At 42.5% G+C, this 27632-nt stretch overlaps 1 protein-coding gene across 6 annotated transcripts in view; it reads right to left on the bottom strand.

Moving 5' to 3' along the window:
* Positions 1 to 27632, bottom strand: part of NRXN3 (neurexin 3) — a 907297-nt gene that overhangs the window by 324098 nt on the left and 555567 nt on the right. The window contains exon 1 of one of the 6 annotated variants that reach the window (XM_059850084.1): positions 26527 to 26921. The exons of 4 other annotated variants lie outside the window; for them this stretch is intronic. In XM_059850084.1, coding sequence (XP_059706067.1) covers positions 26527 to 26770 — 244 coding nt within the window. In that variant the 5' untranslated portion in view covers positions 26771 to 26921. Of the gene's footprint in view, positions 1 to 26526; positions 26922 to 27632 lie in introns of those variants that run through there. One more of the 6 variants, XM_059850085.1, reaches the window with a different exon arrangement.

The following is a 27632-nucleotide window of genomic DNA, read 5'->3' as shown; positions in this document are numbered from 1 at the left end:
TAAAGAAAAAAAAAAGGCATAAAATATCGACATGCTTCTGAAATGGCTGTAAGGACATTCAGTGTCCTTTCAGACCACATAGTTGCTCTGGGTGTAAAGACACAGACACAGTAAGCCCTTCAGAGTCCTTCTCCTGCTGGAAATCCAACACACAGGCAAGGAGCCAGCAAAGCCACTTCTGTCTATAAAGGTCCTGAGGCTTCCTGGTGTACATGCTCCTGGTGGCTGGATGCCTCTGCCACAGATCAGCTCCCCAGTGCAAGCCTTTCATTTTCTTCCTGCAGCAATCCAGCTGGAAAGTCCCATGTCAGGCATGAGAAAAAGGATCAACCAGGTGAAGTCTGACATCACTTGGTGCTATTTCACATGAGCACATGCATAGGTGTATGTAATTCTCCCTGCTGAGAATCCTGATCCCCCAGGCCCCAGAGCCACACCAGCAAAGGAAGAAAAACACCCCAGCTAAGCAAGGAGAGAAGTACTAAAATGACAGCCACTTTGCATTTTTAATGAGGATTGTCTCCTAAATGTCTCTGTACCTCCACAAAGCCCTCATCTCTGCCTCAAAGCCCATCTTGTTTCTCTCAACTGATTAGAAATTTTTATTCTTGCTTGTTCCCCCTCCTCCTGCCTATTCCTGTGTCCTTGGTGTAAGTGTGTCCTGACAGCAGCAGCTCTGTGGTGCTCTCCTGTCTTTCCCAAATTCCTGCTCCTTGTGCTGTCAGTCACCCACAGCTGCTCCTTCTCCTGCACCACCACACTGGGCAGTCAGGAAAGTCTTTTTCCCCTGCCCCAGCCCAAGAGGAAGGAGCATGCACAAGGCCTTGGGGAGCTTCCATGTGCCCAGTCCATGTCTGTACCCTAAGTCTGTCCCACATCCAAACTAGGGCAAGAACTCCATACGTATCAACCCTCCCACTTAACACCCTAGTTTTCATGAATGGAGAACCTGGAAAAATGAGAGGGTGTGGAGGTGCCACATGATCTTGTCCTGGGAAAAGATTCAGATGACTGGGAAACCAATAATTCATGGTGCACTACAGTATACATGCAGAGTAAATTTAGCTACAGCCTGAACTTCTTGCTTTCCTGCTTGTAAACAGAGATAATTGTGCTTTCCTAATTAGTGCATGAGTGTTGAGAATAAACAGCAAAATTCTTGAGGCACATCTGAGCATAAGAACAAAACTCAAAGAGGCTAAAACCATTTACAGAGGCCACAGGAAAACTTTGCTTGGCTTACAGAAGATGTGTTCAGAGAAGGCTGACTGCTTCCCAAATGGAACAAAACCGTCTTAAAGCCATAAAACCTCCAGAGTACATCCAACACTACCAGACAAATGCTCCCCTTCCTCTCACAAGCTCTTCTGACCTCTCTCTTTCCCTCTTCTAGTGAGCCTCATACATCTCAACAGCTGTATACTTTAAATATACTCATACACGTTACTAATGCCAGTTCTACAAGGCTATAATTTCATTAGGTTTCCTCAAGGCATGCACAGCTCAGCCTCTTTCTTTCCTCCCAAAATCCAAGGTTTAGATGACAGTCTATGGCTGTATAGAGTGAAAGCTCTGGGTATGCATCACATAATTCAGGGGTGGAATAAGCATCAGGAACTAAAACTGACTGACCTTTTAAGTCCTGAGTTCAGCCCATTTGTTTTCCAAGAGTTTGATGGACCAGTAACTCACTCTCCACTCCAATCACATTGAAACTTGAAGGCTCCTAAGCCAAATTTTTCATTCGAATAAAACTATCCCAGAGGTCACAACAAAGAAGTGTGTGCTTGTTCTTCAAGTGAGATAATATGGAAATTGTATTTCTGTTCTCTTTCTAAAGGATTGCTAATGTTGTAGCAAATGATGGCTTCTAACATAGGCAGCACTGCAGCCTCACAGCAAAGTTTCAGTGAGCAAGTGGAATCCTTTTGGCAAGTTTATTCACTCATAAGGAATTCCTTTCATTATTTAGTACAAATAAAGATATACCTTCATGAAAGGCTTCTGCTGCTCATGATGCTCACTTTGATAGCTGAACAAACAGCTAGAGACCTTTGCCTGTTCCACACTAGTGTGCAAGAGGGGTTCTCTTCTGAGACTGCTTAATTTTCAGAAGAATATTGGGTTTTCATATGGAATTAGATAGATTTAGTATCAGATTTTGCTTTCTACCTTTAAACTCCTCTAAGGGAGTAAAAAGAGCTTGCAGCACACTTGGCTCATCCAGCAAAGCAAGACACCACAGGGAGAGACTCCTTCCTGACCTCTACAGGCATTAGATAATGACTTGAGCTATGTGATTTGAATATCCCTCATTTAGAGCCTGAATATGCCTCTGATGCATGTTCCCCTGTAAGGGCAGGGAGTGAACTAGGACTGTAAACAGCATTTCATACCCTCTCAACTATAGTTTGACATCAGACTAGGAAGGACCATGTAGAGACCCTATATATGCCTTCTCTCTGCCCATGCCAGCTCTCCTCTTACAACAGCACTAGGCTGCCATCATTTTCAAAGCCCCCAAAAGGTTTGCCACTGAGCTTTGAGAGAGAGGTGGGAGTTACTGCATCCCTCCTCCTGCTTTAAGATGGCTGCACACAATCCCGTGTCTTATAATAGCAACTTGTTACTATTTTGAGTGAATGTGTGAGCTGGGTTCTGCTGCCCTGTGGCAATAGATGGTATAAAGCTGTAGGTCTTGTTCACAGCACAAAATGATACTTCTTTTAACATCTCTGCCTTGTGTTACTGGCTGGCCCTTTAGTCTCACATTATTGAAGACTCTGAGAACTCAATGCTGATCATTTGCTTCCTGATTCTTCACAGCCCTTTCAGTAACAGTGAAGTAACCTTCACTACCTCAAAGGTAGACAGTCCTTTTCAGCATCTCCTGAACTTATCACCTTCAACAGTCAGTGCATATTTTCTCCCCAGATTTTGCCAATACTAAGAAAACCCAAAGCAGAATTTTGTGCTCCGATTATGTCCAAGCCAGAAATCATAAGTGCAGAATTTGCTAGGGGAAATCACTGCAAAATAAACAGATGAATAAGATACTCTGCATATTGCAAGCCTATAAAAAGCTGTGCTGGAACAGAGTGGGCAGAAACTTAAGGGCTGAGTGCCAATCAGGATAGCTGAGGGGTCTGTTAATTTATCCCCCAAAGATTTCCTTCTCCCTTAGGTTGTAACTAATAACACAAACTCCTATCTAATGCTACTAATGCTATTATGCTGGAAAGTCCAAACCCGAGGAGGGAAAAGGCAGCGTCTGGCAGCAGATGCCAGAAATCAGCCAAGATCAGAAGCAGAGCATGTCTTCTGGCTATATGTATGAGATAAATGTGGACTTCATTTCTATCCATATCCCCCACACTCTGCTCCCCTGAACCCTCCCAGTGCCTCCTTTTCCAAAACTCTGCTCTGTTCATGTTGAAATTATAATTGTTAATTTATTCTGCTTTTCTGGTTGCTGTGCTAACCCACAGCTTGTGGTGCTTGGTGTCTAAGCAGCTTGTCCTGGGGATATGGTTAAACCTGCCTTTGATCAGCATTTAATCCTTCAAGGTGCTCCAGGGGCTGGATTTTAGTTTTTATGTGAAAGCAATGAGAAAAGGCAGAAAGGAAGGAATGGGACTTTCACTCTTATTCTCCCTCCAACCCTCCCTGTCTCCAAAAGAAATGTTTCCAGTGGACTGGGGTGGCTGTTACAGTGGGGGAAGGAGCTGCTCCAGGGGCCTGATCCAGAACTGATGACAGTGAGAAGCAGGAGCTCTGAACTTCAGGAGCCTAATCTGTCCATCTCCATAGGCAGCCCAAAGAGCTCTACAAATTTGTTTCTCAGCTAAATATAAGCTGCTTGTTAGGGAGAGAAGCTTATTCTCCCCTACCTTCTTTCAAGCTTTCATCAGGGAGAGCAAGTAGAGGGAGCATTTTAAACAGATGGGAGCTAAGGGAATCTTTCAAAGTAAATAAATAAAAAGCAACTTGCAGTTCCTACACACAGCTAAATATGAATGTCTAGGTAAAGCCCTAACTGTGGGGCACAGCCATCTGCAGGAATGCAGAAGCTGCAGCAGGAAAACAAGGGGTGGAATTTGAGAAAGCAAGACTAGACTGGATAAAGAAAGACAGCTGATGCCAAACTTCCCAGAGAAAGCTGCTTAGAAAAGGATTCAGTTAATGCTCTGGCACAGCATCTCTAGGAAAACTCCACACCTAAAATCACTGAAAACTAAGTGGTGTGATGTCCACATCAATGTATTGCCATGGCACAGGACTTCCCTCAATGAGGAAAATGCACCATCCATTCAAACAGTTTACAAGCACTTGGCCCTTGTGAATCAAAGAGCAGCATACTGTCCACTTGTCCCCCACATTTCTGGCTTTAAACTCACACTGTAGAGGCCACAGAATGGTACCTCTCAACTTCTCTGTACATGGAGCTTAATCATTGCAATGATATGGCACCAACTGTTCTGTTGTTGGCTAGATCATGTCAGCCAAGCTCTTGGTGTCACAGAAATGAGATACAATACAATAAATGCCTAGCTAAGGTACTTCCAGAGTACTGATCAGTGTAGTTGTCTAGGAAATGTATCATCAGGATATTAAAGTTGGTTACCATTCCCCAAGTGCTCTGGTAGGTTACTCAATTTGAGCTTAAAGGAATAAATCAATAAATGGCTGGAACTGTAACAGGAGAATGCTACCACTGTAACCACCTATATATGGCTTGGTTTAGTAAACTTGGGATACACTGCAGCTCCTGGGTTCTACTTGTTCTGCAACAGAATTGTTTCGTGCACCTGATGAGATGCTTCTTTTCCCTAGGCCTCAGTAATCTCATGATATTTAGTTTCCTTATGAAACTCAATTTTCAATGAAATGGAATTAATGATATTGTCCTATTTGGGTAGGATACTTTTAGCTTGCTCTAGACATGTAAACAGCTGTGAAATTGCAAGTAATAATTTATCTCATTTGCACTTGCTTACAGCTACACTATTGTAACTCTTTGTATCCCCTATTTCTGCTCTGTAACCAGAGATAGGAATTAGAATTTTAACCTGCCATTCATCACATCAGAAAATGCGAGTTACTCACCTCCAGTATTTAGGAAAAAATTCAAATAACTACATGTGATTTTGAAGTACCAAATAAACTTCACTGCCCGACTTGAATTTCACAAATCTTCATGCCATGACACCACACTAAAAGATTGCCAGCTGAATGTGCAGCAAACAAATGATAATCCCTTAGCACTTATATACACGACTCATTGAAATACCACACAGGAGAAACATTTTTCATCTGGTATGGAAAACAAATTAGACACATGCCAGCCCCAATTAGGCATATATTAAATTCTATGAAATACTCCTTTTTATCACACTTAAAACATGTGGAAAATACTGATCATAGGTTGAACTGGTCTCCATAAGAATTTAAGCAGATTCCAGGGGTGACTGTGTAGACAGGAGCTCCCTGATATCCTATGCTCTCCGTTCCATGGCTCTGAGCTGCCTCAGGGCAGGAGAGGAGCAGCCCCTTCCTTTCCTCTTTTGCTGCTCCAAGCCCTGCAACCTTACAAGAATTCTTGGTTTCTCACATCATGTTGTACTCTGCAGCCCTAAAGAAAACATCACATTAGCTTTGCTGCAGAAAAAAATCACCACTACCCTTGGTGTGCTAGCAGAAAATAATTGACAGACCCTTGAAATAAAGAGTTAAATCTTTTAAAAAAATATGTCCCAATCCCTCTTAACTGAGCTTCAGCTATTGTAACCCATTTTTTTCCTTCTCAGGCTTTTTCAATATAGAAAAAATAATGTGTAAAAAAAAATTAAAGCCAGCTAGCACAGCAGGAGCTACATGCTGATTAGAAAAATTTTGCTTTCTTGGGGTGCAGGTTTGGGGGTGGGAGCAAATTAAGCAAATAAATGGCATTAATCTTTAAACCTGAGAGTTTTAGCTACTGCATTAAAAATTTGGCAGTGGTATCTTCTAATCCCAAAGCCCAAGTACAGAGTATTATCCAGCAGACTGCATTCCCACACTTGACACCTCCCTAAAAGCTTTCTGTCATGTGTGCCAGTTTTATCGGCTACCTGGAGGACTAAAAGAGAATTCACTCACTAATTCCCAACCTCAGAGCAATCTGCTCTGTTCCTTGAATGGCAGGGTGAATAGGGCATTATCTTTAGAAAGCCTTTGCTTATTCAGTTACACCACCTTGCTTTGCTACCAGCCCTGAGTCCAAACCATATTAGTGAGCAGAAGCAGCAAAAGCATTCACTGGTGGTCTAATTCTGCTCTCCCTGCCTTGCCCTGAGGTGTGACTGCCTCTGATGTGGACCATGAAAGCTGACGAGCAGCTCACAAAGACATGATGAAACACTGCAGGTCAAGACATGAGGAAAAAGTCAATATCCAAGTTAGCCTGCAGGAAGAATGTAAGGAGTCAGAGTAAAAAAAAAAAAAACATAATTGGTATGTAGCCAGAAATGAGGATTAGCACTAGACAGCAACAGTGACAATGAATGATGAGGACTCCCAGTTGCATGCCTTATACAAAAAATATCTCCACAAGTAACAACCTGCCCCAAGCAGTGAGTGAGCTCAGTGCTAAAATGCTGGAAGTGCCATTGCAGATGAAATCTAGGTCCACGTAGTGCAGTATGTGTCTGTGGCAGTAGCCAGTGTCATACCCTGTGGTGAAAGGACAGCAAACCTTGCTGTAAGAGGAAATTGATGTAGTTTAGTAGAACAAATGGTGCAGCTGAAATAAACAGGTAAAATATCAGACACAAAATATTTTTCACATCAAAAAACTACTCTGTTACAGACCAGTTTTATCAGTGGTTTACTAACCTTGCTTCATTTACACACTAGCACCACTGCAGCCACAACAACACAATTAACTACAATCTGCTTGAGTACATTTTGGGAATATGTGCTTCTGTACCTCCTAGGTGTCATCTTCATTTCTGGGCATAAGCCTTGAAACAGCACGTTTCTTACTCAGAGTGGAAGACCCCTCATGCTACCTTGTCAATGGCCACTGTGAGGCACCATGTCCTCAAAACCATGCTGAACCAACTTCCTGGTCCTCCACCAGAGGGAAAAGGAAACACCACCCAGGTAAAAATAGATGTTGACAGGTTTTGTATAATTAATATTGATGTTTAACAACTCCAGATCTCCTGCTCCTTTGTGAGCTCTTCCATAAGTGCAAAATGGGGTCTGCAAGGGACATGATAACTGTCCTTTGGTCCCATCCTCTTCTGAGTTATAAAATAAGATTTCATATTAATATTTGGGTCAAGGGACAAACTGCTTGGAGTTTTGGTGAAGCACAATATACTGAATGCATTATTTTTCCAAGTCACAGCTTCCCTTCTGGATTCTGACAAGGAAAGACTGACACACCGGATAAACCAGGGAAGAAATTACATCATATGCAATCTGTTACTTTCTGGCTTTCTCTTTTTTTAAGACACCTGAAGCAGATAAAAAGCAGAGAGGAGGGGTCAGATCCCCACTGGGGATAAGCTGGCATAGCTCTGCTATAGTCACTGAGTAGAATGAGTCAATATATTGATACCTACTGAGAAGTTATCCTGTGTACCTTAAATATTAACACCAGAGTCAACATGAAGGAAAATGGAAAGGGGCTTTCACCTCATCTGTTCACCTTTTCAGCCTAATGAATGTATAGGTTCCCTAATAAGCACACACACACTTGCTATAATAAGCCTGGCTGAGTCAGAGAGGCACTGTAGGACCCATCTGCCCCTGCAGATCAACCTTCCCCGCCCATCCACCCACCTTCTGCCCCAGAATACACCTTGCTCTGCTGCCACACTTCTGTGTGAGGCACAAAGTTCCCTGTGCAAGCAGAAGAAATAAAAATAATAGCCTAGGCAGGCTTCCAAAAGTCGATTATCTATCTGCTTTTTTTTAATTTACCAGGTAATTGGTCCACATTCTGCTATTACTGTTATCAATACAAACCTAGGAGATTGCAGTTAAAGACAGCAGAAAAGACCTAGGATGAGAACCAAGTACTCTCCTGCTGTATCTGAACTTAAAGCATAATTTGGCAGTATGTAGTATGTATTCTTGCTTCTTTTTATGCACATTTTACTAGTTCATGAACACATTATTTAACCTGGGGAAACATCAGAACCTTCCTTCATAAATTATTTCAATCCAGAGGATTGCTCAAACAGATATGTCCAAAAATTGGATCCAGAGGAAACCACAGCTGAAAGGCTGTTAGATGATGAGAAAAATCTTATGGTGTTTAAACATAGCCCAGAAACAGACAGTGCTGGATATATGTGTGAAGGTACCTTATAGTTTTTGTATTGCTCTCTTTCTCTCTCTTAACTGAAAAAGCCAGTTAAAAAGATGATTTACATGCTTTGAAAGGCTGGGATTTGCAGTCTGGAATAGGGAATGCATAACAGCAGCAGCAGCAGTGTCTTTTTGGATCCCAGCACAAACTACACACCATAGGCAGGACCTGTGCATTGCCCCCACTGCAGAGTGAAGCTTTCCAAATTAGGTCCATTAGACTCAGGACTTCCCTCATACCTCTCTCCAGCACTGGCAGACTGGAGAACCTTTGAGAATTCTCAGCTGTGTCATGAGGCAACGAAAATAATCCTGTTTTGGTCTCCCCTGAAAACCTCTGGCATAGATGTGGTTATTTCTAAAAACAAATTTGACTGTGGTCAAGAGCCTTTGGGGATTTCTGCTGGATTGGGAAAGTTTAATACCAGGCATGCTGGGCAAAGGACTAAAATACTTCCATATTACGTGTCAGGAATAAACACAAGGTGATTCAGCTCAATCAACTCAATGCCTTCTTGTTCCTGTCACACCTGTAAATGCTACTGACTGTCCTCCAGGGATATGCTTCTCTAGGACAAGTAATTTTCCTGTGCAAGGGAAGTTCATCACCATTAGATATGAAGGACTACCCTATCCCTCCTCATCTCCAGTCTCTGCTTCCTTTGGCAGTGTTCTGGTACTGATTTTCCTAGATAATACAGTTGCTTTAATGTTTTAAAACTAAAGACTTCTTAAATTGAAAAGTGGTGTTTTAAAAACGACAGTATTTTACTTTTCAACATTTTTCATTTTTACAACATTTAAAATGCTAATTCTATTATCAAAAATGTTATTGGAACTGTTACCTAAATGGTTATAACTGTAGTAAACCCCCTAAGAATGTAAAACCCAAATCTATTTTAAACCCTGTGAACAGAAAAAGCATCAAAACCTCTATATTGAAAGGGTAAGTTGAGAAACATTATCCAGCCCAGCTCTTTACTAAGTCACACAGTTAACTCACTCCTTGCTGCACTCTCTCTCTCTCCTCCACACTGAAATGTAAGAAATACAAGCACTGAAATGAGGGTGGCATTTATTTCCTTTCAACACAACACAGACTGAATTTTCCACAGTCTACCATCCTACTTACAAACGTACCAAGCAGAGTTTTTAGAGGGCTAGCTACTCACTTGCCCACAATTTCATGTAAGAAGTATGAACTATACAGGTTAAGGACACTCTGAATAAACTGTTTTACTGGGGCATGCTTTGCAATAAGACACACAGAATGCTAAGTGGTCCTGACCACATGCATACATGCACACACCAGTGGTTGGGTCTCCAGAGCTATTTAGGCTGTTAGAAGAAATATCAATGAATAGGAATTAGGGATCCTACTTGCCTTTTTGCCTCTAAAATGCCAGTTCTAGAGAATAGCTGCATGTGAAATCAACAACAAAAATGGAAAGGGAAAAAAGAAAACCCTTCTCTGAGACATAAATTATGATCTTTTTAAAAAGTAATGGCACACAGATCTCCCTCTTGTTTAAATACTCTCTGGGAGCACAGCCTTGCAGAGTTCAGTGTAACAACTAAAAGGGCTGTCACATTAAATGGAGCCAATGATGGCTAAGTCTCAATCCCCAGTTAATCATTTGCTCTCACCAGCATGGTAAAGCTGAGCACCCCAAATCTCCAGGACAGTTGTGCTAATGAAATGAGCAAAAAAAGACAAGTGAGATGTTATCTGGGCCTGCCTGATGAGATTTCAGTTTGCAGACAACCCTGGCTTATCTTAGATGATGAACTATCGTGGATAAACAGAATGCATCAAGTCTGTTTCCCCAAGACCTTGACTTGCTGGTGGTAGGGGAATACGAATAACATCCAGGCAGCTCAATATAGATTAAGTGAGGAACTGGATAAGATCATGGTGTTAACGAATATGCCCTTTAAAAATATCACCAAATACCTAGTCTGATAACCACACACTGCAAAGCTTTATGCTTCTGGTATATATTACTTTAGGGCAGGTAAATTAAGGTTAAAATCAAGGACTCTGAATGTAGTATGTAGTTGCAAACACATAAGGTTTTCTATGTGTGTCCTTGCATTAGCACCCAATTTTAACGTGATCAAAAGCTACTATCCACCTGAAAATTCCTTGCAAAGCTGTGTCACTATCAAAATCCTGACACAGAAGAGGAAACTGCAGTATTGGCTAGGGTTATAAAACCAGAACATGCAAGATGCAGAAAAAGGTTCTTGGACCCTGCTCTCCTCTGGATTCACAAACAATATGCATCAGTGATGTCAGCCAGAAACATTTTGGTAAGAAAGACAGAAATCTTGCAAAATGAAAACTGACTCTTGTCCCACACACCTGTGAGCTCATCAAAATTATATATTCTGTTTGATAACTGCCACTGAGAAACAAATTTGAAAACAGCTAGTTTAGGCAGGCAAATCAATAATGAGTAGAGACATGCAAGGAGTATTCATTTATGCAAATGTGACTGCATTATAGGTGTCTGAACAAGCTATTGTAATGCAGTGCATTAATGTACCAGATTGTTTATCCTGAACAACATATTGTCTAAACAGTAACTTGTTTGGGCTTCAATTTATTTAGCTTCAAACACCCAAAAAATACGGGTACCTAGCTGTGATGGTGGGATTGAGGCACAGTTCAGGCTTGCTCCACCAGCAGGTTACAGACCAAAAATTCTTGGTGCAGAAATAATACAGAAGTTCACAGTGAAATCTTTTTGTAAGAGAATCAATGACATTTTAACAAGCCCACAACTACAGCTGGGTTTGGAAAAACCTACAGCACTGGGTTATTACACAGTGGCAGTTAAAATAATACCATGACCTTCTAACTGATATATGACCATTGCTTCATGTCTTTGAATGCTTTTTCTCAGAATTTCACTGGCAGCAATTTCAATTTAAGACTTCCTTTTCAATTAAAATCCCAGCTAAAGAGTCACAATAAAACAAGCATTCCGTTTTAAGCCTAAAACTGTGCAAAGAAGCATGGTTTAGAATACTCACTTCCAGAGCCCTAATCACCTACCGCTAAAGTCCAGAAATTTTACTCATTCCCCCTGCTGTTCAAGCCATAATGTATCAAGTACAATAGAAATAACAGCAACTATTTTGGGAGCCTTCTAAATGGATTAATACTCGTGTAAGCCAGGCTTTCAGAATGGTTCTAATGGCATAGATGTGAGTTTTTGTCTGCATTTGTGTACAAATCATTTTATGACTAGCATTGGTTGAGAATTTTCCACTGAAGGGTAATTCATCAGAAGTAAACTATTTTTAGGGATTGTTCTGTATTCAGTTTTAAACAAGTTTAGGCATTTAACAATAACGTTTCAAGTTCCATTGAAAACATGTGTGTTTTTTTTGGAAAGCTTAATAAATAAATACTTCAAAAATTTTAAAAATGTGATGTTTCTATACCCATGATGATTAATAGTTATAAGTGAGCAAGATTTGCCTTTAGTAGACCAACCAGTATAGAAGGAAAAAAATCAAAACATATGGAACATAAACCTTATTCAGATCTCAAAATATAGCAACAGCTTTCAAAACAACATTAAGGTTTACACCAATAGCTCTAAATTTAACACTGTAATCTAATAAATTAGTCAATTTGAGGCAAGAGTACTGTTACCTGTAGATCCATGGTACTAGAAATGGTAATAGGCTCTCTCCTCAGGTGAACAGAGGAAGACCTAATTATTGCCTATAGGATATGAAGAGTTCACAGGCAGCAGGACGTAAGAAGAATTACAACGTACAGTAAATTATTATTGCTATCCTCAGCCCTTTTAGCAGTAACAAATTGTAGTTGCTAAGAACTTTCTTTGAGACTGTTTTGAAGGACTCCCTTGAGAATCAGGGCTAATAGGTTAGAGTGGTTATTTGTGAAAAATGTTCTCCCCCTGTTAACTGGATGTTTCTATTTACTGAGTGTCTGGGTGAGTTTGGCATGGTATATGGCAGGTTTCTACTTTCCCCAGCTGTGGTTCCATGAGGACCTTTGAAAGCACTGGATGACTTTGTAAAACTGATTAATAGGTTGGACCATACATGTGTTAAGTCCAGGGCTCTGGACTGTTTACTGTGAGTGATATTTTACTATGGCAACTATAGAAACAAGGCAGTCTGTGCTTGGTTTCATTAAATGAATTTTGTTTCTGGGGATGAATTTGGCAAGATTGTTGCAGAAGTAGTCTGGGAGAGTACAGGCACTGTAAGGAAGGAATGAGTTTTGGGAGAACGTCTTTTAATGATACTAGCTTTCTTGTAGAAGTTTAATGATTTTCTGTTCAAATTCCTGCACATGGTGTTAAGCCATAAGCAGATGGATACAATGTGTGTGTGTGTGCACAGAAAAAGGGTTGTATTACCATTATTTTCCATCAGGTTCTTGGATGTTTCACAAAAAGATATCTCTCAATCTCTCTCAAGCAGTAATTTGAGGTATCTCTCAATCTCTCTCAAGCAGTTTAAAGTTAGTTGGACTGATCTCTAAATTCCTTGGAATAGCCAGTTCAACATTTTCAGCTTTTTGGGGTTTGGAAAAAAATAAAAAATCGTGAGTAAAATAGATGGGACAGCTCTTCATTCTCTGTACCCTACTCTACTCACATCATATGTTACAACAACAAATGGAAGTCCTTTCAGCCCAGGTCATAAGTTCCCTGGAATCCCTTTTCTGTGGCTGAGCCTGCCAACTGCTAGACAAATACAAGAGATCAATAAAGATTTTCATTTGAAGTTGGCACAATGTACATCTGAGGCTGAAACTGGGATACTCAGGTCAGAGCTACTTTAGCTAGGCAGGTACAGACTGTGACAGCAGGGGAGCTGCCATGACCTGCAGCCAGCTGAGAGCACAGGGCCAGCACAACAGACTCCTCTTGATGCCACATGTCTCCTGGTTTCTAATGGTGAAAGTAAGATCAGGCTGGTTGTGTTTCCCAAGACTAGGAAATATTTCAACTCCCCATTACCACCTGGGAGTTTAGAATGTGCAAGGGTCGAGCTCTGATTTTATCTAGAGCGAGAGCAGAAGGCAGGGCTTAATCATGACCCATACCCACAAGCTGATGCTTCCATACTCCTTGCTCAGACTACTCTGCCTCTTTCCCTGTGGGATACTCGTGTGAAAGCTGCTCTCTGGGAGATTTACATTAGTTTAGATGAAAACACTGAATATAAAGGACTTATTTCTATGCACCATGGACTGTAACTGAATCACTGTGAGTACATGGCAGCTGCTCTTTGACACTGGACACAACAGGCTTAATGTCACAGTTTGGAGGCAGAAGAGAAAACATTTCTGGCAGCATTTAACATGGCTGAGGTTAATATTACTAGACACAAATGCAAACAAAACCAGCTTTTCTGCAATACAATGTGTAGTCTCTCTCACACACACATATCATACTTCTAGTCCTCAGAAATCCATGATGTAGGTTGCTATTAGGAAGATAAAAGGTACAATACTGTAATTCTTGTGTAGCAAGACAAATATTTCAGGAAGACATGGACAAGCACTGTACCAGCAATCTACCCACAAAGCATAATTTTTTAAGGAAAAAAAGTAATTATTTTAGACATATTAGCCTAAAATTACATGGATGGATTAATCATGATGGTCAATGCTTCCTGGTAATGTCAAACTAATTATACACGTGCCTCCCTTCCCTGTGTATGCATTTCAGCAAAGAAATCCTAGACAAGAACACAACCATGCAACCATGCAAGAGCAATGTGAAAAGGGCACTGGATGGAATGCCACCAGCGCCAGGTTGTACTGTCAGCTTTGACTTTGTGCACAGCCACATTCAGATAACCTAAATTCTATTAACCTCCAAAGCCTGTTAGGTGCTTCCAATCAGGCACCTAATAACCTGGACTGAAGTGACAGAAAGCAGTAAACCCTGGGATTTCAGCAAAACTCGGTCTGTTTAAATGTGGCAACAGATTCTGACTCAGCAAACTGCTTTGCCTCTCCATGTCCCATTTTCTCATCTTAGAATAAGAAATACAAAAATTGGTTGCTTGCCCTCAATCAGTGCTGTGATGGTCTAAGAAGCTGCATGAAATGCTTTGAGATGGCAATTTAAAAATAGCTAAGGAAAAAGTTAGCAAAAGAAAAAGACTTACTAATACAGAACAGCATATGAAACCATGACAAAACTACAGTGAGTCCTCTTCTCAGTTTTTTACAGCATAAGGTGATCACCATTTGTGAGGTCAAGGAAAAAGAAATACAGCCCTCCCTTGGGATATACAATTAAACATATCAAAGAGATTATTTGAATCCATCTGTAGCATCTGGCACTGGCCACAGTCAAGAGACAGAATACCAGACCAGATGGACCAGTGTATACAGAAATTCTTATGATCTTCTGTGATTAATTTCTTCCTTCAGGTTGGATATGTTTCTTCAAATTGTGTATCAACATCTACCTAAAACTGGTGCTGACATATCATTGATTGTACTGTGAGTTTATCTGCAGCTCAGCATTCAGGGACAGTTCAGTCCCTTGCTTACCTCAACTCTAAAGTGGAATTTCTTTATCAGTGAATTTCTACATTCACTCACACATTTTCCAAGCCTTGTCCTCAGAGATTACTGACAGAGTCCATGACTCAACTGTAATTTGAACCAAAAATCTTTTTTAGTTCCTGAATCTTTGCCACTGTAAGACTGTAGCCTACAAAACTATAGACTATAGGACTCCAAATGATTTTCTAATAGTACAGTCTTGTCCATGAACTTATAGAGCCTAGCCTAAAAATTTCCCACAAAATCTTTTGAAATTATTGCACTGTTTTTCTGTGATCCATGCGGAGACATGCAAAGCAAGGGTGAAGTAAAACAGCGAAGATAACAGAAGTCTTCTCTTTTACAAGACTCACCCATTGCATTTTATTTCTTTTTTGTTTGAGGACCATGTAGGTAAGAATAATCAGTTATTTTTAATCCTTATTTTATTTATAAATAATTTATTTTACAAATAGAAATCATTAGCACTGCAGTATAAAATTACGACATTGCAATATTATAATACATCAGGGACTCTGTTGCCATATTTTAAGCTTCTTGACTAACTAGGACCTTTGTAAACCTGGTCAAGTTCAGGGATTGAATCATGCTCTCTAGTAGGTGCCTTTGAATCCAGTAATCCAAATAGGAATAGAAAAGGGTTGATGTAGAATGGTTGCTCAGACAGTGAAGTGGGATAAATGAGCTCCTGCAGATATGACTGCTTTTTCTCTACACAGTATTTAGAGGGAAATACTCTCCACAAACAGCCCCTAGCCCTTTCCTGAACCTGAACTCAGCTCCTTTATGGACATGAACTAAGCATCACCCCAACCTCAGCAGAAATCTAAAAAACAGACATTGCTTCTGAAAAGAAGCTAGTTTCTCCAAGAAGAAATACTGCACAAATCCCTGTGTACACATGAAGGGGTTCCCTGGCAAAAATGCCCACTATTCAAGCACTGCATTTGAACAAACTGCTCCTCTTAGTCTCTTGTTGGGTAACAGAGGAGCACAGACAGGGCATGCACACACCCAGAGGCATCACTGCTGACTGCCATACAGCCCTGCCTCTACCTGGGCCTGTTCTAGTGACCTTTTTTGCACTGCACAGCTCTCCTCTTGCCAAGCAGCAGCAGAAGCCACCCTTTCTCCCTCCACAAAAAAAAAAAAAAAAAAAAAAAAAAAAAAAAAAAAAAAATGCCCTGACTCTTTAGACTGATAGGCAATAAGTTAAATTTATTAATGTCTTCTTCTAGATATTGATAATAAGAATTCAAAAAAAACATATGGTGAAAAAAAGAAAAAAAAATAAAGCTGAATGGGTGATTTAATCATCACAGTAACTGGACTTCTGAAACCTATAGAATCCTCCAAAGTCTAGATCCAAGGTCAAAAAAGCGTGTGGCTAAAAGCCCAGTGTACATTGATCAGCAGCTCGGGGCTCTGCTGGACCAGATGCTTATCCCACAGCCTTCTTCAGAGCACTTGAAACTCCAGCTCAGATGAAGAGCCAACAGGGCAGCCCCTTTGCTGAGCTCTGATACTGCTTCTTCCTGTCCTGTTTATTTGGTGCATTTTTTTCCTCTAGCTTCAAATTGCCTGTCTCTTTTCTTGAGAATTACTTGGGTCTTTAATGACTCTTCTAATGCTTCCCTCCTTTACTTCTGATTAAAGAGAAAGAAAGAACGGGAACGAATTTACACTTCAGCTTAATTTCCAACTTTCTCCTCTTTTCTTCCTCCCTTCTTCTTTCCCTTGATTGCTTAAATAACCTCAATAATTTTGTTCACGATTTTTGATATTTTTGATAAAATGAATTGATTGAACAGCTGCAGACAAAATCTAACTTGTGACAGAAGCAGAAGACAGCCAACAAACACAATTGAAGTAGAGGCTGGGGTATACACTCAGCTTTTGGGTCACTGGTTTAAAAAATCCCCTCAGATTTCTAAAACCAGTGAAGAGAAATGCATGTCCACAATGGTCCTTGAAGCAGTAAATGAAACCATCACCAGCAGTAGGAACTGCTGTCACAAAGAAAGGACTGAAACAAAACACTGCATCTAACCACATCTAACCACACAGCCCAGGCATTTCCCACGTTTCTGACAATGTATTCTTAGGATGAGAATCAGAATTTCTTTGCAGAACTGGCTTCCTAAAAAGGCACTCATCCTTCTCAGGACTTCTCCTAAAGAGAGTACCAGGAGCCATACCACTGTGATGTTCCTTAAATTCCAAGGACCAAATATGCTGGCTCAAGTTTAAAGATACCTTTCCAGAACGTTGGGGAAGGAAAAGTGACAACATAGTTCTTCTCCTTTCATATGTGTTATGTCAGGATCTAACAAGATTTCAAAAAATCATCAGATTTTTGTATTACAGCACAGAGAAACTGAATCACCTGGAAATGTATGATTCACCATCCAGTGTATCAAGGTAAGCCAGGGGTAGAGCTAGGGAAAATGTTTGGGGGTTCTTATCTTCAGTTCTGTTCCATGCTGTTGCTGAGGAAAAACCTCTTCAGCACTGCTCATTAACAACTGGAATGTGGCTTCAGTTACACCAGTGAATAAAATTTCTCACCAAGGAATGCACAAAAGGCTTGGGTTTTGACCGTTTTTCCAACAGTTATCAAGTATTAATTAGACCAGTAGGGGAGGCTGCTCATTTTGCCAGTGTATATTTCCTAATGACTGGGCCAGGAAAAGTATCCAAGTATATGGCTTGTTAAGTAGAAATTACCCTGTCTGAAATAAGAATTACCTGAATTGAAATAAGCTTTGATACACACCACTGGCAGAATTTGCCACCCTGCCATCTGAGGAGAATTTGCCATGTCGGTATTTGGTTACAAGATATATTCTTTTGATATGAAGCAAATGCACATCAATTCTGAAGGACAGGCACCCACATCACCTTATTCTGTTCCAGCCTACTGCAATCCTGACATGTTCATAGTGCCTAGTGTCAGAAAAATAAGTTATGAGGTAAATGGATGTTTGTAGGGCACAGACACTTTTTGTCTCCAGATTCTCCATGAAAAAAAAAAAATGTTTGAAAATAAGTTAGTAAGAATTCTCTGCTCTGGTTCTCTTCAAGCCTCTATAAGGTGCTGAATACATTTCTCAAGGAAAATTAATTTCTTTTTCTTTTCCTTGCCTCTAATGAACTGCCTCTGAATGCATGAGGGGACAGGAAAGAGAGCAGACTCCATGGTGAGATAATAAAAAGTGAAAAGGAATTCAAAGCCATCAGTATCTTCCAAACTTACACTGACAGAAATATGCTGGACTGTAGATAGGGGAGCAAGATCAGGGAAACTTAGAATAGCTTTGGCACTCACTACTGAACTACAAAGAAAAGACGACATTGGGGAGCAGAGGTCATGCTACAGAGAGGTTACACAAGCACATGATTGGATGTAGGCCACTTAAAATGAGGATCACTCTAAGTCCTATCCAGGCCACCAGCATTCCTAAACACTGTACTCAGCAAACATCAGTGAACGACAAACTCTCCTGTGAAACCACTGAACATCATCGTTATCAGTAGCACAATCAGAATATGAGAAAAGCTGAGATGAGCTACCATTAGACAAGTAAATCAAGAACAAATAAAGGGAAGAGAAAAATATCAGGTTTCAACCTACTGTTTCCACTTTCATTTCACCAGATACTAAAAGATCAGCAGTGCTTGTAAGTAAGAAAACAGGCCTATATGACTGCAAGCTCAAAGAGCCTTTGGAGTGAAACTGTCCCACATTATCACCATAACTCAGGAAGTTACAAAAGATAAAGGCTTTAATGCAATAAATACAGGAATTCCTACGTGTTAAATCAGACAGGGTAAATCTTTCCAGAGTAGAAGCCAAGTAGAGACCTTGGCAGAAACCATTTTCTATGTGTAGTCCAGTCAATGTAACACCCAAATAAAATTATTCAGATCCTTCTTTTTTAGTCCTTTTCTCTTTTCTAATTTTTTTTTTTATTCTCTTACTCAGAAACACTTTATTTTTATCAACAAGTTCAGGTCTCTTGTATCTTTTATGTGTTCTCTCCCTAAACCACCCTGTATTTGACTTCCCAATGCTACTCAGGGAATTTCCATACTCTGCTGCTTTGTCCTCATGCTCATGGTTCAAGTCTTTATCAGAAGAGGAGGACTTTTATGCACTGAAACACTGGTAGCTGAGACAGCAAACACGCAGAATCAGCTGGACAGAAATATTTCCAGATGTTACCCCTGTAAAGTCTCCACTGGCTGGAGTTATTAAGCAAACCAGCTAGAGCAGGAGCAGCAGGCTTCTGTAACTGAAAGATTCAGCCATGACAGGAAGCCATGAAAACCATCAGTGGGCCGTGCTGCAGACGAGCAAGGAAACAAAGGGTTCACCAACCATGTCCAGAAAGTCAGTTCTTGTCATGCAGCACAATGGTAAAGATTGAACTTTTTGAAAAAAATCTAAAATTCACCTCCAACCCTTCCAATAATTTGATCTTCTTAATTTAGAGTAATAATCTTTCAATAATTTGATCTGATTAATGCAGATTAATAATCTTCCAGTAAATTATTCTAAATTCAAAATCAAGTTCCAAGGATAGCACAGAAACTGCTTCCCTCTTAAGTTATTAAATAGAGCCTGGCTGCTGACTAAACTGATGGTACTCTCTTCCTGAGCCCTCTGGAAAATAGTCTTCCCTCACTCTTTACCACGTGGTATTTACAGAATAAGTAAAGGATCTTTTTTTAGCAATATTTTTATGTCTTTCTGATTCATTCACCCTGTTCCTTGATCTTCTGAAGACACAAGACCCTCTGTAGATTGTAAAATACTTCCCTCTTTTCTGCCCTCCATCATCAAGAATGCAAAAAGATGAAAGATGCAAAACTAAGAGATGATAAAGTAAACTTTAGCACTGGATCAGTTTAGTAATGTCCTTTATCAGCCCCACTATTCATGCTTCTCAACCACCATAGCTCACACTAACTTCATTTTCATCTTAATACACCATACAGAAAAGCAGCCTAAATATACATCCCCAGATATAAAGCGTATAATCTGTAAACTACAGGAACACGCAGATCATTTCCATTAGTTTCTTATGTAGCAAAAACCACAATTTACACCCAAAGCATATAATTATATTCAAATTCTGAAAGACAGTTTCGGAAGTACTTTAAATTCATAGTTTGGGGAAAGTCACTCAGGGATATAAGTAGTTGTTTTAATGTGCAAAAACAACACACACACACAGAATGCAAGATAAGTAATATGCAAGAGTGGTGAGAGAGCCATGGTGAATCACAGGTCCCTTGTTCCAGCAGCTCCCTGGAGTTCGGCATAGCCAGCACTCTGTTAAAATGCTTTCCTGCTCCTTCAGAAACACCAGTGCTGGGATTTGGCACTAGAGCCTGTCCAGGCTTTAAAGCCATAAGGGAAAACACTACCAGGATCTATGTTCAGAATTTGAAGGTGTCTTGCTTGTCCTTCAAGAAGAGATACAAGCAGGCTGCTCCTTTAAGGTTCTCTGACATCTAAAGCCCAAGATGACTACTGGGGTTTCACTCCTTTCTATGGCTCCCGGCCAGGGATCTCAAAGCACAGATGGACCAGAACGGCTCGCCTCACCTAGGTGAAAAAATGGTTTTCTCTTAATTTCATAGATGAGAAAAACAAGTCAGAAAGTAAAGTAATGTCAAGGTCATACAACAAATGAGAGCCATGGGTCAACTGCACGTGGTCTTGTGTACAGGGGTTGACCTTCCATAGTTATCAAAGACCACCAGGACGTCAAGGGCAAAAACAAACAAGAAAACCAACCAAAAAAAAACCCAACAAAATAAGGCATCCAATCAGCACAGGACTGTCATCCTAGGCAACTACACAGACAGCTGGTCTTGTTAAAGCACAGCACATAGAAAAGAAAAAAACAGAAGAATGGTCATCCTTTGCACTTCCCAGACAAAACTTCTAAACTTCCACTCCTTGCACTAAGAAGCTCCAGCTCTTTATTCGGTCACCTTCTGTATGACAAACCATGGAACTTCCCCATCACCAGCTGGAGACTATTATGTTCTTGTCAGCATTGCCACATCACATGACCTAGGTGCATTTTCCTCCTTCTAGTGAGATGTGTAAGGAATTTGGAGCTCCCAACAGCACAGTATATAATAATCCAGTGGCTGTCATAATATTGTTCAAGCATATATTTTCATGCCATAGCAAAAGAAGATAAAGAAAAAGAAAACAAGAAAAACTAGCCAGTATTATTAAGAAAAACAATATTTTTAAATTTAGAAATATTATAAAAGGTAATTCTCATTCGGCAGTATTGTGACTACATAACTGATGTCACATAACCATATATTCTTTAAATCAATACTTATACAAAGCACACAGCAGGATCCTTTGTCTGTCTTTGAAATGTAGTCACCTCTGCAGCAGAATGTGGCAGTTCCTTGAAAAGTCAGGGTTGTATTATCCAAAAGCATAAACAATAAAGAAAAGAAACCTCTCTCCAGTCTAAATTGCAAATGAAATACAAGGAGGAAGAATGATCTGATCTAATTCTGACTAGGACTTGCTTTCCCCCTTTTGCAAAATGTGCTATTAGATACTGAGCAAGCACAACATAGCTTACAGAGGAGGATTTTTTACATGTCCTAAGAGACTATAGCTCAGCAGCATAGGCCTGAGCAACATTTCAAAGAGCACAGAGACATATATTAAATAAGACTAATAGGGTTCAACAATAAGTTTCTCGTGTTCCAGATCTCATAAGATCATTGGGATTTCCCAAGAACAAGTATCAGGTGAACAGACTTTAACATCAGTTTTGGAGATCAATGCAAACTATTCCAAATTGAGAACAGTTAATACAGTGCACAGAATGAGAAGTCAAAGCACCTGATCAGAAATTGTTTAATAGAAAAGCATGCAAATGATAAGTCAAATAGCAACCTCCTTTTGAGGAAACAGCCTTTGTACATACCAGATTTTTTCCATATTCAACTACTGAAAACGGTGCTTTCTCAGAAGAGCTAGAGAGTAAGCACAGGGAGGGAAAAGCTCAGGTATGAGCACTTAAAACTCCAAGTGAGTCAGTTTGGATGCTTTGATTTCTGGATAGCCAGCTTGAGATAATTTACAGAGATTTCCTTTAAAAATAATTAATCCTAGTTAACATCTCTGCATAAGGGAATGTAAACATTCAGGCATACACCAGTACTAGTCTTTGCCAAAAAATTAGGCTTCATTGTTGATACAAGAATGAAGGTAAGCCATAGAAAGAAGACAGATGACTAGCTTTTCACCTTTGCAGAACTTAATTGCAACCTTAATTTCAGCTCTGAGTGAAGTTAATTTTGCTGGATCGCTGACTGCTTTGTACAGAGTGATTTTTTCCATTTTGTTAAAGCTACCAATCTTTGCTCAAAGTAATCTCCTGGTGAAGGAAGAACAGGAAAGGTCCTGCTTTGAACTGGGGAATGGGCAGTGCCAAGGATGGGGAATCTGTTCCCTATCATATAGAAAAGGCAGGATTCTATACAAGAACATAGAATCTTGAGATGAGGCATAGGCCACACTGGAGGAGCATCAAGGATATACGCATTTTAAAAAGGGTGCACTGCTAGAGCTGTGTGTGGCAATCTTTGACAGTGGTTTGCAGAATACCTGCCTATCTTATGGAAACACTTTCTGGATTTGTCCAAGCATTCACTCTCACTTGCTAATTTTAAAAAAGATATAAGAGAAGGAAATGCTTCGTATAAATAAGAGAATGTCTAAGAATTGATTCAGTCCTGAGAGTTATACCCACAAGATCTGATGATTGCTCACTACCAGTCCTCTCAACAGACCTACAGTTTTCCTATGACTAGTGCAACAGCCCGGGCTAGCCTAGGCCCCACACAGTGAAAATGAAGAGAAACTATACCCTTCCCACCATTGCTCCCACAGCTGCAGAGCAGTCCCTGCAGGCAGGGGCAATCAAGGCATCACATATCACCTCTGAGCACCCCGTGCTCCACAGCCATTAAGGACAGCCAGAGAACAAACAGCCAGAGGAGAAAATGTGAAAGTAAATTAATTAACTCATCACTGAGACCAAACACGCACAAAATCCCTTCATTTGAACTGTCAACCAGAGGCACACATTATTCATCAGCAGAGGCAACGAGGATGGGGAAAGAGGGGTTGTGAAGTCACTGCTGCAGGCTCCTGTAAAGCAGCTGACCCAGCACAGCGCTAAACAGCCCAGGGGAGACAGGAGGATTCAGCATATGTGAACTTTCAATAAACAAAGCCCCAGCTTTGTTCCTCCCTCTGCTTCACAAACCCCTCATGAAACAAACAGGAATCAAGGGTTTCCCTTCCTATTATTCATGGATAAAGATTCTGCTAGTCTAGGAAGGTCCTCACATGGAAAAAAGATTTCTTCTCACTTGCTGAAATCCCCTGCCTGGCCAGGGTCACTCCTCTGCACGAGAAGGAGGTAAACCTGTTAGAAAGACTTTCTCCTTGAGAAGATGCGCTGTGCCAAGTTTTGCATTTGCAGGTTGCAGCCCAACTACCATAAAGCACCAGCTGGGTGATTTCAGAATTAACTCTTGTAACACCAGCACAGCAGCGACTGCCAGATCTGGGTCTGGTCCTGCTCAAGGTAAACCACAAGAAGGTACTCCACTGATTTTAAAGGAGCACTAAGACACAGGCTCCAAACAAGTGCTCACTGCTCATGAGACATTATTTTTCCTCTGTTCTAGATATCAATTTGCTTCTTCAAACAGACTGAAATCCACTGGGATGTAGGAGAAAAAAGGAAAATATGTTTAAATACAAGACTGAGTCTCAGTGGTCAGCACCGTGGGGCTGGAAGACAACACAGCAGGGTGGCCATGATCCTGATCTGATTCCTTCCAAAAATCAGTATTAATGTAGCCACCAAGCAGGGCAACAATCAGAATGAATTTCTTATTTCTCTATAGAAAATACAAATAATCAAAATCCCAGGAAACACAGGGAATGCACAGCCTCCTTGGAATCTGACTCCTCAACGCTGTTACAGATCCAAGTTCCAAGGGCCTCTGTTGTGCAACAGTGAAAGAACACACAAAAATAAACCATGCATGTTTCCAAGACCAGCTGTCTTTGTGATCTCTTCTTCCTCTCTCTCTCTCTCTCTCACTCTGTCCACCCGATTCATCCCCTTATTCATGGCCAAAGGAGGTTTTTATGTAGCTTTGCTACAAGGCATGATGAGGAAAGAAAAAAAAAAAAACAACAAAATCCCACAAAAAACCCCAAACAATTCACACTGACTTATGCATTATCCTGAGCTCCTGAGTCCTCTATTTCCCTTGATTCCTTTCTGCAGTGGGGACACCAAAAAAATGTCTGTTTCTCACTGAAGTCGATAACTGGTTTTGATCCTGACTCTTAAATGAGGCTTTGTTTGACTTTCAGGGCAGACGGAAAAGCCATCAAGGAGAAAAGAGCTATCATTTCTTGACCAGGAAACACACTGTAGACTCTCACACAGACTACTGCCTGACCTTAACAGCAAAGCCAATCACTAGCACATTTTTGACATCCTTCTCTCCTTTCCTCATAAGTGAGCTACAAGCCAGGTTTTGCCATCCCCTTCATCGCAGAACTAAGCTACAGAAGCTGGGGTGTTGAAAACCTTTTGGGGCAGTGACTGGCTGATCCCTCATATTTCTTGCTTTAGCACAACAGGGACTCTCACATGGTCCTCAAGAAATGCTGCAAATAACAGGGCTCCTGCTGCTAGTGATTAATAACCCATAACTGAGTTTCACATGGGTGGTGCTTAACAGATGGTCTTGATGTCTGGCATGGCATTGATTCCCTTCCCGTGTGGGGCCTGAATGTTTCTCTTGCATTTTAGGATGGATGTGAACTTTGGAGCAGAAGTCGGAGTTTCATAGGCTGAAAGGATAGTGCCACTTGTGTCTGCAGAAATGGCTGCACACCTCCCACTCAACCTACTGCACCCAGTGCCACTTCAGTCCTGAGCCCTCTCCTCTGCAGCGCTGTGCTATTCTGCAGTGCCCTGGGCTCCCCCTCTCGCACTGCCAGAGCACAGACGACCTACCTCGCAGAGCTCCCTGTCACCCTCTTCCAATGCCCTCCAGCAGCTCTGCCAGGGCACCTCCCGCTAGCACAGCCCTGCTCTGCTGGTGCTCAGCTGTGACCTGCAGCATCTGCCTCCTGGCTGTGTTCCTGAGCCCTTTCCCTCTCCAGTGCTCCTCGGCTCAGACCTGCAACACTGAGCTGCTTCTACAGCTCTGCCGACGTAGCCAGAGATTTCACTGGAGGTCCATTCATCGCTGTGCCATTTGAACCCTTCAGACTGCCCTGCTGGTCGCCTGAGCGCTTAGGTGGAGTGCTCCAGGTTTCAATATCCTCATAACCCTGACACAGCCCTACCAGACATCCTCATGGTCTCCGCTGCAGCCATGTCATGCGGCACCAACTGTGCCAGGGCTCTTCCTTCCTTCGCTTCCCTTTAATTCAAAGTGTTCCTATGCCTCATTTAGGATACTGGTTCTTTGGTTCTTCTTCTTCTGGCCCTGCACAAACGTGAACCTCTAGGTGAATACTCCTATGATGGGAAGCCAGACCTGACCCTGACCTGCAGCCCTGGAGGGAAAGGGCCAGGCCTTGGCCTGTCTGCCTCTCCCAGCTGATATGACTGAAAACAGAAGCTAAGGGACAAGGACAGCAGACAGGAAAAGGTAGAGATGAGGAAAAGGCCTCATATCAGACAGGCCTAGGCCAACTCCTATTAGGATGGGGAGACTTGAGAGAGCTGGTTAAGAGGCTGTGTAGGTCCAGCTGCCGAACATTGCTCAGCATTTCAGGGGCACGATGCTGGTCCTCTCATTCTCTTGGCATCTCTCAGATACCCTCTTCCCCTTCTCCCTTGCTGCCAGAGTGAAAACCTATCGCCTATTATTTCCTGCCCCAGGGTTTCCCAGGAATACACTGCCAGATACCAAGCAGGAAGCCAGGAGCAGGAATAAGACCTCGCCTTTTCCTTTGTACGCCCCTTTCTCTCCTCACCCAGGAACGCTGCGAGAGCGCAGGCAGGGGAGGAGCGGCGGCGGCAATTCCCCAAGCTCCCGGCTGGCCCTCCCGCAGACGGGCGACCGGGAAACGAGGGTGGCCGGCGGGGAAGAAGCGCTGCTGCAATGACCATGTCAGCCGCTACAAACCAGGGATTTAGTGATTTCCCCGTCGCAGGATCTCAGCGGGACAGGAGCGGATGCCCTTCCGCCGTCCCGAGCTGCTCGGCGCTGCCGTCTGACACGGAGCGACCCGTGCCCGTCCCGGCCCCCACCCTCCGTCCTGCTCGACCACACCGGCCGGGGAAGTTGGCTCTCGAAGCGGGGCGTCCGCAGCCCTAGGCTCGGCTCGGGGGCAGCCGAGGAGTGGAGGGTTAATGGGGAGGGAGCAGAAATATGAGGGGCAGGGAGGACCCCCCCTCCCCCGGAGACACAGCCATCATCCCTGCTCCCCCTCTGCTGCTCCAACTGCTCTGCAAAAAGGTTAGAAAGAAACAAGAGTGGGAACCCACCGTGTCCTCCTCGGAGGGAGACAGGGGAGCGGTAGATAGAGATAGGCACAGAGTGGTGCTTGCTGCCGTGGAAGTGATGCTCATACTGAGCCTGAGAAACAGACGAGGAAGAGGAGGCAGAAGAAGCCACGTTAGAGGAACTCCACACAGAGCTGACGATACATCCCCAAAAGAGGGAGCACATCCACAGGGTCCAGGCGGGGCGGCGTCCCGGGCAAATGCTGGGGTCTATTCTCAGGTGCATGGTCAAGGCACAAGACACCTACAGACGGGCAGTCTGAATTCCAGCCAGGGAGAGAGAATAACGTTCATGGTGCCAGGGGACCCATGCTAGCAGAAAAGAGAGTCGCTTCCGAGGCTCTAGGGGTGTGCGTGTGTGCTCAAGAAGAAAAGAGACAGCGTGTGTGCGAGAGAGCGAGTGCTAGCAGGGAAGGGGAGGGATGGGGGAAGGTTAGTAACCACACAGAGACGAATAAGACGCGCCGTTTCCCAGGGCTGGATCTACTGTGGCAGGAACCCCGCGGCCGTACCGAGCCTCCAGGAGCGCGCAGGAAAGCCGCACATGTCCGCACGAGGGTCCTGTTCAGGTTCCTCCAGGATCACGGGGTCCTTGAGGACTTTTCCCTGCCTGCGATTCCTGTCTCTCACTTTGCTGAGAGGGACTATTGAAAACGAAAAAGAAGAAATAAGCCAGGGACCCCAGGTAAATTTTTGATTTTTTTTTTTTTTTAATCCCAATTCCGGGGGGTTTCTCTTGCTTCTCCACTAGCAAGTGTTGCAATGCAGAACTGCTAGGACACGCACACGCGCGCGCACACACACACACACATAGCAATCTAGATTGTCATCCTCCTTCCACCGAATCCAGGCGACCGAGGGATCAAGCCGATTAACCCTGCGCAGCCGTCGAGCGCATCGCCAGGTCCTCCCGGGCGGGCGGGCGAGCGGGTTGGAGCGGCGGGGCGGGCGGCGCGGTCCGGGCGCGGAGCGAGCGGAGCCGGGGCTGGCTGCGGGCGGCCGGCGCCAAGTGCGGGCAACTCGGCGGCGCAGGTGAAGCGCAGCCGGGGCGGCCGGGGAAGCGGCTCCGCCAATGGGCGAGCCGCATG

Source organism: Haemorhous mexicanus, chromosome 6 (assembly GCF_027477595.1).
Source record: "Haemorhous mexicanus isolate bHaeMex1 chromosome 6, bHaeMex1.pri, whole genome shotgun sequence".
Classification (NCBI taxonomy): domain Eukaryota; kingdom Metazoa; phylum Chordata; class Aves; order Passeriformes; family Fringillidae; genus Haemorhous; species Haemorhous mexicanus.
Note: the sequence above shows the minus strand (reverse complement) of the source record. Positions and strands in the feature narration are given on the sequence as shown.